General features: G+C 39.2%; 1 protein-coding gene across 3 annotated transcripts in view; it reads left to right on the forward strand.

Moving 5' to 3' along the window:
* The window catches only part of LOC134527079 (endothelin-converting enzyme 2-like), a 137341-nt gene that overhangs the window by 60560 nt on the left and 63680 nt on the right, over positions 1-13101 (forward strand). For all 3 annotated transcript variants that reach the window (XM_063359423.1, XM_063359425.1, XM_063359424.1), the window contains exon 10: positions 12693-12811. In XM_063359423.1, coding sequence (XP_063215493.1) covers positions 12693-12811 — 119 coding nt within the window. The remainder of the gene's footprint in view (positions 1-12692; positions 12812-13101) is intronic.

A 13101-nucleotide genomic window follows, 5' to 3' on the forward strand; every position in this document is an offset into this window, starting at 1 on the left:
CATTGTGAATGAAATAAATTTATGCATGTAAATGTACTGTAACGTTTTTGTATGTTAAGAATATTGTAACCATATTTTTCAACGCCTTTAAGATGTTAGAGTTTGACTTTAGAGTTCTGACAAAGCTTGCATATGTAACCCAGAGATGTCAATACTAGTATGCAAAGCTGTATTGGAATTCAAAACTTGCTAAGGTTTAATAAATACAAACGAAAAGAACATAGTATCTGTTACAGTTTATCGCCAACAATATTTTTATGGATTTTTATTATTTCATAGTCTTTTAGTACTATCTATTTTACATTTTACAATATATCATTGACATGTAAGTACAAATTTAATCCATGAATTGGTTTTAAGGAACACCTAATTCCATAAATTCCTGTTTATGACACAATAATGTTTTTGGTAAGATTTCTGGGCTCCAAGACATATCGTTGTAGCAATAACTGATTGTTGCATTTTTAAACATATTTACGCGTTAAATGAACATTACAGGCTCAGTTACCTTTCATGTTATTTGTACATCATCTATGTACAGATATTTTTGTTTAAAAGTATATATTGTATTAATGTTTAGAATATTAAAATTCTTTTGTATAATTTTTCACAATTTTTCGTTGATAGCGAGATGTAATTACGGACAGAATTGCAGTTACAAAATACAGGAAAAATTGATGAAAGAAACGGCCATGACCTATTTTAGGAAATATTCCTGTAGTAGTATATGAATGGCGGAACTAGATCTGGCGCTGGCGCGTGGTGCCGGTGCCGGTGTCCGCCATCTTGGATTGTGACGTCACGGCGGCCATCTTGGATGGTTGTGACCTTGACCTTTGACCTTGACCTTGAATTTGATCCTCAAAATCCGCCAAAATTGGGCAAAATTTGCCCAAAATTCCTCAAAAATCGCCAAAATTTCCATTTCTGTGGAAAAAAGTTCCGCCAAAAAATTTCAAAAAATTCCACAAATTAAAAATTTCTCTTTTCGAGGGAAAAATTTCCCGTTTCGAGGGAAAAATTCCCGTTTTTAGTCCTTAAAAATCCCAGCGGCTGAAAATTCCTAAAACTGGCTTAAGCATCCTTAACTCAAGCCTCAGTTAAGCCATTTCTAGGAATAAGGATACCATGACCGCCATCTTGGATTATGTCGCCACCGTTGCAATTTCCGTTACGCCCGCCATCTTTAAAATCTTCATTTACTATCCGATTTTAATGAATTTTTTTTAAAATTTATAAAAAAATTCAATTAATAAAATTTTAATAAAAAATATTTAAAAAACATACGTTAACGACACGGAGCTCGGAGTCCTCGGTTCGAACCTGGTGAGGGCGAAAAAAAATAAAAATGACGACAGATCCTTCCACCACGGAAGTCACCTACAGACTAACCTACCACCACCAATAACAAGGTCAACTAGTATGATGTCATGTCCGCCATCTTGTCTTCGTCTGCTGGTAGCCATCATCATCATTGTATCGTCGACGAGAGTGCGCTGACACCATGCTAGTTTAGTTCGTATCCGCTAGAGTGCAGTAATCATTTATTATTACTGTGACACCCGCCATCTTGAAATATGGCCGCCATCTTGAAAATCCGTAATTATTTAGCTAGAAATTCGGGAAAAATTCCAAAATTCATTAAATAAATCACTCATTAACTTACATATTGATTCGATCCGCTCCAGTCCTTGGTTCGATCCCTGAATGATGCAAAACATTTAATTTTATATAAAAAATAATAATTTCAATAAACCATGTTCAAAATTCTTAAAGAGACTTTAAATCCTCTACTACCATCATCCTATCAGACACCAAGACCACCATATTGGAAATTCGTAATTGTAATGCTAGAAATTCGGGAAAAATTCCAAAATTCATTAAATAAATTTGTAATCTATATACTGATTGATTAGGTCGACTAAGGTCCTTGGTACGATCTAGGACGATGCAAAAAAAAGGAAATATAACATCAATTTAACATAATAGTAACAGGTACGAAAATAAAAACACTGCAAGTACTTTTACAAACATAATATTTATTACATAATTTCTATTTTACTACAGGATCACCTGCGAAGGTTAGCAATCTTACAAACATTTAGGTCCGCATAGGCGTGAAATGACTAATTCTTAGCTCCAATCGGTTTATACAAGACAGAGTCCAGCCAGATCCTTTACAGACATAGTCCTCCTCTTCTTGACAGAGTTTCTGGATACCTTGTTTAACAGTTTGCTTGATATCGTTAGAACTGTAAATTACTGCAGCCGATGTCTTGAATGCACACTTCTTCACTTTGTCATCGAACGGATAAGGCTTTCCATATATACAGTCCAACCACAAGTTATATTTCAAAGGTCCGTTTGTTGCTACGTCATCAGTAAGCTGATTGATTATGTCCTGTCTGATATCATCAAGAAAATTACAAATGTCCTTTGACTCACTTAACGTACTTGGATAATAGTAGTCTTTCAATGTTCCACGAAATGCAGACTGCGCCAAGTAGAAGCCATTATCGTTCACTTGTAATGCTCCGATCACAGTCTTATGTTTATTTTCATGTTCAGATGCCACAGCAATCGGTTGCTGCACATCAGTTTTTTTACTTGTACGCTCACGAGTCACCAATCTAAACTCAGGAGTCGTAATTGCTGCAGGTAGTTCAGCAGTAGGCGCACTGACTTCACCTTTACAGTTTATCGAATGTTGGCGCAAATTATCAATTCGAGTAAACCATTTATGACACTCGTCACAGCGAAACTTCATGCGAGAAGGATTCTTCGTACATTTACTCCTCTCATGTCTCCGTACATCATGTGCAAATGCAAACGTCATGTCGCAGTAGCCACAAGGATGCCTAGTTGAAGACAAACCCGAACCAGATGTCGCTGTTACTGCAACTGAATCATTTCCAGGCATACTCTTATGCACATCAATGCATCGCTGTTGTATAGAAACCTTTACTTTCTGCCGCACTGCAGGTCCTTTACATGTCTCCAAGTGATGCTTCAAATTAGCATTTCTAGTAAATTGCTTGCGACACTTAATACAACCAAACATTTTACGATAAGGGTTCTTGGCACATTCTCTCTTCTCGTGTCGACGAGCATTGCTGATGTTTGAGAAAATCTTGTCACAGTAACGACATCGATGTTCGTTAGTTGACGATTCGCCATCCATTGAAGTCTCCATCGAGGGCGAAACAGCGTTCGTCGAGGTTTCCTGTACAGTCAGCACTACCGGCATTAAAGTCTCTTCTGCTGGTGGTATCACATCTGTTGAAATCCCCTCCAATGTTGACGTCATCGTTACCAACGGGATCTGCTCCTTCTCCGTCGTAGCTGTCGATAAGGTTCCCGTAGTCGATGGTACAACCTCCGAGTTCAACGTTAAAGACGGTAAAGATGCCATCGAGTTCGCAAGAACAGGTAATTACGCGATTTATGCACCAGATTAAACAATCTAGGTGATCCTTACACCGCCGTCGTCAGAAACAAACTGAGCGTCCTGCTGTCTAGGACTCGCTTATATACATGCACCGGATGGAATAATACGCTAGTCAAATCAAGAACAATTTATTATAATACTAGAGTCAAAACAACATTAAAAAAATAGAAGCACCATCAAAATAAAAGGAAGCACACTTGGAAGCACCGTTAACGAAAAGGCAGCACATTTGGAAGCACCGACAACGAAAAAGGCAGCACCATCATCGAAAAGGTCGCACATTTGTCATTGGCTCCAATATTCATTGGCTCCAATATTCATTGGCTCCAATATTCATTGGCTCCAATATTCATCGGTTCCATCAGTCTATTGATTCTATCAGTCTAGTGACTCCAACAGTCATTGACACCAACGGCCTTTTTCTTCATCAGCTCCAATGATATTTGGCTAGAATGCTACGAGTCTAAGAGACCATGAGACTACAATTCTACGAGTGTACAAGACTCCTCCAACTACCTTCAAGTGTATAAAGCTCCAAATGCTCCAACAGCTCCAACACGCAATGTACGCGCAATACATGCAATTTACACGCAATAAATGTAATGATTACACAGTACACACACACACACACAGGAAACGGAACGTACACACAGTACACACAGGAAACGGAACGTACACACAGTACACACAGGAAATGGAACGTACACACAGTACACACACAGGGAACGGAATGTACACACAGTACACACAGGAAATGGAACGTACACACAGTACACACACGGAACGGAACGTACACACAGTACACACAGGAAACGGAACGTACACACAGTACACACAGGGAACGGAACGTACACACAGTACACACAGGAAACGGAACGTACACACAGTACACACAGGAAACGGAACGTACACACAGTACACACAGGAAACGGAACGAACACGTAATATTCACGCAATTGACACACAGTACACGCAGAGTACACGCAATTTACGCAAAGTACACCCAATGTACGCAATGTACGCAATATATATGTAATGTACACACAATGACTACGCTTCGTTCGCGCAGGACAAGCATTTAATGAAAACGAAGCACGTTTGGACGGAAATTCTATAAAACGAAAGCTCATTTAACGAAAAGGAGGCGCATTCTCTCGTTCATTCAACTTGGTAGGATACGATCTTCAATGATAAGTTAGGATATAATCTCTCCAACAGTCTATGAATCCATCAGTTTATATTTCCATTAGCCATCGACTCCAACAGTCATTGACTCCAACAGTCATTGGCTCCAACAGTCATTGCCTCCAACAGACATTGTCTCCAACGGCCTTTTGGTTCATCAGCTCCAATGATATTTGGTTAGAATGCTACGACTCTAAGAGACTATGAGACTACAATTCTACGAGTGTACAAGACTCCTCCAACTACCTTCAAGCGTACAAAGCTCCAACTACTTCAGCAGCATTATGTTATAATAGTACAAGGCTACTTGACTACGAAGCTACAAGTCTACATGGCTCCAATTGCGGCATCTGTCTTCGTCTGAATTTTCTCTTTGACTCCAACTCCGCCCGCCAGCATCTCTTCGATCTGCACCTCGATTATGTTATAATAGTACAAGGCTACTTGACTACGAAGCTACAAGTCTACATGGCTCCAATTACGGCATCTGTCTTCGGCTGAATTTTCTCTTTGGCTCCAACTGCTACAGCAGCATTATGTTATAATAGTACAAGGCTACTTGACTACGAAGCTACACATCTACAAGGCTCCAATTATCACATCTGTCTTCGTCAGCATTTTCTCTTTTGCTCCCACTGCTCCAACAGCATTATGTTATATGATTCCATGGATACTTTGTTACATAGCTACAGGTCTACGAGGTTCCAATGCATCATGTTTACGAAGCTTCCAGAACACAGGGTTACGAGACTGCGAGGCTACAGGACTACGAAGCTTCCAGGACACGAGGCTACATGGCTACGAGACTACATGACTCTAACTGATTACAATAGCACCACTCAGTGGTGAGAGTTAGGTTATCTCATGCAAAAGTACTTTATGCATGTAGTTCTGCTTTTCAACAACAGATGTCGCCACATGTTGCTTGCAGGTAAATAATATTTAGTTCTTTTATGCGGGATGCGGGATGCTCACTAACGATCGCAAAAGAAGGATGGCTTCGCTAGACTCCAAGGAAAAGGAAGTTCGTCTTACATGTTGGTGCTCCACAGATGTCTCATGGCGTAATATTAATTTGACTGAGTAATGATATTTGTCAATTCCACCTGATAAAAATATTGCAAGTTTTGATTTAGTAGCAGAAATTATCGAATTAAATGTAACTCCAATTAAAATGACATGTCTCAATAGACAAAAAAAAATCCATGCAGAGAGTGGTTCCTCAGAATAGTCAGAAACACTTGAAGAAACCACAGGAATGATTGCAAGAACACGGGAAAAACCATCAAATTATTGACATTAATAATCAGGAGCACACGGAGAAAACCATCATAATATTGGCAAGAATAATCAGGAGCACACGGAAAAAACCATCATAATATTGACCAGATTAATCAGAAGTACTCGGAGAAAACCACCACATGTTTTCCTTGATATCATAAAATTACAGGAAAAAAATATTTAAAAAAAATAAAAATAAATTAATAAAAAAATTAAAAAAATAAAAAAAATGCATAAATTTCTGGCTTGTACAAGAACTCTATCTTTGCTCAACAATGATAAGTTTACAAGCTAGCAGAAACTGTTTATGCATTTTTTTTATTTTTTTATTAATTTATTTTTATTTTTTTTAAATATTTTTTTCCTGTAATTTTATGATATCAAGGAAAACATGTGGTGGTTTTCTCCGAGTACTTCTGATTAATCTGGTCAATATTATGATGGTTTTCTCCGTGTGCTCCTGATTATTCTTGCCAATATTATGATGGTTTTCTCCGTGTGCTCCTGATTATTAATGTCAATAATTTGATGGTTTTTCCCGTGTTCTTGCAATCATTCCTGTGGTTTCTTCAAGTGTTTCTGACTATTCTGAGGAACCACTCTCTGCATGGATTTTTTTTTGTCTATTGAGACATGTCATTTTAATTGGAGTTACATTTAATTCGATAATTTCTGCTACTAAATCAAAACTTGCAATATTTTTATCAGGTGGAATTGAAAAAATATCATTACTCAGTCAAATTAATATTACGCCATGAGACATCTGTGGAGCACCAACATGTAAGACGAACTTCCTTTTCCTTGGAGTCTAGCGAAGCCATCCTTCTTTTGCGATCGTTAGTGAGCATACCGCATCCCGCATAAAAGAACTAAATATTATTTACCTGCAAGCAACATGTGGCGACATCTGTTGTTGAAAAGCAGAACTACATGCATAAAGTACTTTTGCATGAGATAACCTAACTCTCACCACTGAGTGGTGCTATTGTAATCAGTTAGAGTCATGTAGTCTCGTAGCCATGTAGCCTCGTGTCCTGGAAGCTTCGTAGTCCTGTAGCCTCGCAGTCTCGTAACCCTGTGTTCTGGAAGCTTCGTAAACATGATGCATTGGAACCTCGTAGACCTGTAGCTATGTAACAAAGTATCCATGGAATCATATAACATAATGCTGTTGGAGCAGTGGGAGCAAAAGAGAAAATGCTGACGAAGACAGATGTGATAATTGGAGCCTTGTAGATGTGTAGCTTCGTAGTCAAGTAGCCTTGTACTATTATAACATAATGCTGCTGTAGCAGTTGGAGCCAAAGAGAAAATTCAGCCGAAGACAGATGCCGTAATTGGAGCCATGTAGACTTGTAGCTTCGTAGTCAAGTAGCCTTGTACTATTATAACATAATCGAGGTGCAGATCGAAGAGATGCTGGCGGGCGGAGTTGGAGTCAAAGAGAAAATTCAGACGAAGACAGATGCCGCAATTGGAGCCATGTAGACTTGTAGCTTCGTAGTCAAGTAGCCTTGTACTATTATAACATAATGCTGCTGAAGTAGTTGGAGCTTTGTACGCTTGAAGGTAGTTGGAGGAGTCTTGTACACTCGTAGAATTGTAGTCTCATAGTCTCTTAGAGTCGTAGCATTCTAACCAAATATCATTGGAGCTGATGAACCAAAAGGCCGTTGGAGACAATGTCTGTTGGAGGCAATGACTGTTGGAGCCAATGACTGTTGGAGTCAATGACTGTTGGAGTCGATGGCTAATGGAAATATAAACTGATGGATTCATAGACTGTTGGAGAGATTATATCCTAACTTATCATTGAAGATCGTATCCTACCAAGTTGAATGAACGAGAGAATGCGCCTCCTTTTCGTTAAATGAGCTTTCGTTTTATAGAATTTCCGTCCAAACGTGCTTCGTTTTCATTAAATGCTTGTCCTGCGCGAACGAAGCGTAGTCATTGTGTGTACATTACATATATATTGCGTACATTGCGTACATTGGGTGTACTTTGCGTAAATTGCGTGTACTCTGCGTGTACTGTGTGTCAATTGCGTGAATATTACGTGTTCGTTCCGTTTCCTGTGTGTACTGTGTGTACGTTCCGTTTCCTATGTGTACTGTGTGTACGTTCCGTTTCCTGTGTGTACTGTGTGTACGTTCCGTTCCCTGTGTGTACTGTGTGTACGTTCCGTTTCCTGTGTGTACTGTGTGTACGTTCCGTTCCCTGTGTGTGTACTGTGTGTACGTTCCATTTCCTGTGTGTACTGTGTGTACGTTACGTTTCCTGTGTGTACTGTGTGTACGTTCCGTTTCCTGTGTGTGTGTGTGTACTGTGTAATCATTACATTTATTGCGTGTAAATTGCATGTATTGCGCGTACATTGCGTGTTGGAGCTGTTGGAGCATTTGGAGCTTTATACACTTGAAGGTAGTTGGAGGAGTCTTGTACACTCGTAGAATTGTAGTCTCATGGTCTCTTAGACTCGTAGCATTCTAGCCAAATATCATTGGAGCTGATGAAGAAAAAGGCCGTTGGTGTCAATGACTGTTGGAGTCACTAGACTGATAGAATCAATAGACTGATGGAACCGATGAATATTGGAGCCAATGAATATTGGAGCCAATGAATATTGGAGCCAATGAATATTGGAGCCAATGACAAATGTGCGACCTTTTCGATGATGGTGCTGCCTTTTTCGTTGTCGGTGCTTCCAAATGTGCTGCCTTTTCGTTAACGGTGCTTCCAAGTGTGCTTCCTTTTTTTTTGATGGTGCTTCTATTTTTTTAATGTTGTTTTGACTCTAGTATTATAATAAATTGTTCTTGATTTGACTAGCGTATTATTCCATCCGGTGCATGTATATAAGCGAGTCCTAGACAGCAGGACGCTCAGTTTGTTTCTGACGACGGCGGTGTAAGGATCACCTAGATTGTTTAATCTGGTGCATAAATCGCGTAATTACCTGTTCTTGCGAACTCGATGGCATCTTTACCGTCTTTAACGTTGAACTCGGAGGTTGTACCATCGACTACGGGAACCTTATCGACAGCTACGACGGAGAAGGAGCAGATCCCGTTGGTAACGATGACGTCAACATTGGAGGGGATTTCAACAGATGTGATACCACCAGCAGAAGAGACTTTAATGCCGGTAGTGCTGACTGTACAGGAAACCTCGACGAACGCTGTTTCGCCCTCGATGGAGACTTCAATGGATGGCGAATCGTCAACTAACGAACATCGATGTCGTTACTGTGACAAGATTTTCTCAAACATCAGCAATGCTCGTCGACACGAGAAGAGAGAATGTGCCAAGAACCCTTATCGTAAAATGTTTGGTTGTATTAAGTGTCGCAAGCAATTTACAAGAAATGCTAATTTGAAGCATCACTTGGAGACATGTAAAGGACCTGCAGTGCGGCAGAAAGTAAAGGTTTCTATACAACAGCGATGCATTGATGTGCATAAGAGTATGCCTGGAAATGATTCAGTTGCAGTAACAGCGACATCTGGTTCGGGTTTGTCTTCAACTAGGCATCCTTGTGGCTACTGCGACATGACGTTTGCATTTGCACATGATGTACGGAGACATGAGAGGAGTAAATGTACGAAGAATCCTTCTCGCATGAAGTTTCGCTGTGACGAGTGTCATAAATGGTTTACTCGAATTGATAATTTGCGCCAACATTCGATAAACTGTAAAGGTGAAGTCAGTGCGCCTACTGCTGAACTACCTGCAGCAATTACGACTCCTGAGTTTAGATTGGTGACTCGTGAGCGTACAAGTAAAAAAACTGATGTGCAGCAACCGATTGCTGTGGCATCTGAACATGAAAATAAACATAAGACTGTGATCGGAGCATTACAAGTGAACGATAATGGCTTCTACTTGGCGCAGTCTGCATTTCGTGGAACATTGAAAGACTACTATTATCCAAGTACGTTAAGTGAGTCAAAGGACATTTGTAATTTTCTTGATGATATCAGACAGGACATAATCAATCAGCTTACTGATGACGTAGCAACAAACGGACCTTTGAAATATAACTTGTGGTTGGACTGTATATATGGAAAGCCTTATCCGTTCGATGACAAAGTGAAGAAGTGTGCATTCAAGACATCGGCTGCAGTAATTTACAGTTCTAACGATATCAAGCAAACTGTTAAACAAGGTATCCAGAAACTCTGTCAAGAAGAGGAGGACTATGTCTGTAAAGGATCTGGCTGGACTCTGTCTTGTATAAACCGATTGGAGCTAAGAATTAGTCATTTCACGCCTATGCGGACCTAAATGTTTGTAAGATTGCTAACCTTCGCAGGTGATCCTGTAGTAAAATAGAAATTATGTAATAAATATTATGTTTGTAAAAGTACTTGCAGTGTTTTTATTTTCGTACCTGTTACTATTATGATAAATTGATTTTATATTTCCTTTTTTTTGCATCGTCCTAGATCGTACCAAGGACCTTAGTCGACCTAATCAATCAGTATATAGATTACAAATTTATTTAATGAATTTTGGAATTTTTCCCGAATTTCTAGCATTACAATTACGAATTTCCAATATGGTGGTCTTGGTGTCTGATAGGATGATGGTAGTAGAGGATTTAAAGTCTCTTTAAGAATTTTGAACATGGTTTATTGAAATTATTATTTTTTATATAAAATTAAATGTTTTGCATCATTCAGGGATCGAACCAAGGACTGGAGCGGATCGAATCAATATGTAAGTTAATGAGTGATTTATTTAATGAATTTTGGAATTTTTCCCGAATTTCTAGCTAAATAATTACGGATTTTCAAGATGGCGGCCATATTTCAAGATGGCGGGTGTCACAGTAATAATAAATGATTACTGCACTCTAGCGGATACGAACTAAACTAGCATGGTGTCAGCGCACTCTCGTCGACGATACAATGATGATGATGGCTACCAGCAGACGAAGACAAGATGGCGGACATGACATCATACTAGTTGACCTTGTTATTGGTGGTGGTAGGTTAGTCTGTAGGTGACTTCCGTGGTGGAAGGATCTGTCGTCATTTTTATTTTTTTTCGCCCTCACCAGGTTCGAACCGAGGACTCCGAGCTCCGTGTCGTTAACGTATGTTTTTTAAATATTTTTTATTAAAATTTTATTAATTGAATTTTTTTATAAATTTTAAAAAAAAATTCATTAAAATCGGATAGTAAATGAAGATTTTAAAGATGGCGGGCGTAACGGAAATTGCAACGGTGGCGACATAATCCAAGATGGCGGTCATGGTATCCTTATTCCTAGAAATGGCTTAACTGAGGCTTGAGTTAAGGATGCTTAAGCCAGTTTTAGGAATTTTCAGCCGCTGGGATTTTTAAGGACTAAAAACGGGAATTTTTCCCTCGAAACGGGAAATTTTTCCCTCGAAAAGAGAAATTTTTAATTTGTGGAATTTTTTGAAATTTTTTGGCGGAACTTTTTTCCACAGAAATGGAAATTTTGGCGATTTTTGAGGAATTTTGGGCAAATTTTGCCCAATTTTGGCGGATTTTGAGGATCAAATTCAAGGTCAAGGTCAAAGGTCAAGGTCACAACCATCCAAGATGGCCGCCGTGACGTCACAATCCAAGATGGCGGACACCGGCACCGGCACCACGCGCCAGCGCCAGATCTAGTTCCGCCATTCATATACTACTTCCTGTATTTCCCTGGAGTGATCTCGGATAGTCACGGAAAACGAAAGGATGGACGGATTGGATTTCCAACCTGCATCCTTATCTTGCCATTAAGCAACTTTCTTTTCTTTCAAAAATAACCTTGCTGGTGCCATTGTATATATATAATTATATATATATATATATTCAATGCTGGTACGTAATGAAATGAGGTATTGTCTGTCAGTGACACATTTGACCATATTCAAATATTACAAAGTTATACCAACGCCTTGCCCGGGACTCGAACCTACAACTACCCACACCGTAAGCCGGCGTGGATCCGACTGTACTACGAAGGTCAATGTCCGTAAATGGGGACGCCCCACAACGCCGAACGTACAATAACGCCGAAAACCATAACGCCGAATGCCAAATTGACTACAACGCCGACAGCTAGAAAACTGCTGTGTACCACAACGCCGAATTACAACACCGAAATACTTAACGCCGAAAAATGTCATTGCAGGACTGCCACAAAGGTTAGGTTAGGTAAGGTTAGGTTAGGCTAGGTTAGGCTAGCCTAGGTTAGGTAAGGTACACGAATTCATTCATTCAGTTGTTGTTCATTTTGCTCCTGTGCCCCCTCCCCCCCATTACCCTGCAGCAACATTTTTCGGCGTTACTGTATTACGTTCGGCGTTGTGGTAACGACCCTCCGTAAATTTAAACTTAGCCTGCGCAAAAGTAGCCTACAACACATCGTTACAGACAGGAAAATATTCGCGGATTTATTTCACGATAGGCTCGAATCCAAACTCGTTTACCTTCATACTGCTTCAGTGATTGGACTCCATTTCACCTGAATGATTCCAAGCGAATGGAAAACAGACAACCCTTAACGAAAATAATATCGAATCATAACAATTCCATTTAACAGGTTTCACGAGTCAGTAGCCAATGAGCAGGGGTGATTGGCTCGAGTACATAGAGGATGGTGGAGTCTATCCTAGAGGACATAGTCAATTGAATTTATGTATGTTATTAATTTCTCGTGGTAAATATATTTAATAGATATTTAACATATTTTTTACAGTGCTAACACGCTTGCTTAATTTACCAAAACCTTTCACTTCTGTTATTTTTTCAGATTGACTGGGAACTCCTTTTCAGTTTGCTGCTAAACTCGACCATTGATGGAAATACACGTGTTCAAGTGTATTTTTATGAAAATTTAAAAAATTTCTTTACCAGTGAACCGGACATGAGGTAAACGATTCTAATCTTTACTTAATATTTGCAATTTTCGCTAGCTTTAATAGTATGGCAACTTTTCACAAAAAAAAAGTGTTTTGTCGGCAATAGGTACTTTAGCAATAAAAAAATCACTGAAACTAATTTTTCACTTCATGATACCAGAAACGTTTTGTATAAACTATATGTATTTGAAGAGGGCGGGTGGGTAAATCCGCATCAAAATTTGTTTCAATTTTAATCGAAAATGTTTGGAGTGTTGAGTGTTCTCAATATACCAAAGAAATACATAGCATAGGTACAAG

The sequence above is a fragment of the Bacillus rossius genome, chromosome 1 (assembly GCF_032445375.1).
Source record: "Bacillus rossius redtenbacheri isolate Brsri chromosome 1, Brsri_v3, whole genome shotgun sequence".
In the NCBI taxonomy this organism is placed as follows: Eukaryota; Metazoa; Arthropoda; class Insecta; order Phasmatodea; family Bacillidae; genus Bacillus; species Bacillus rossius.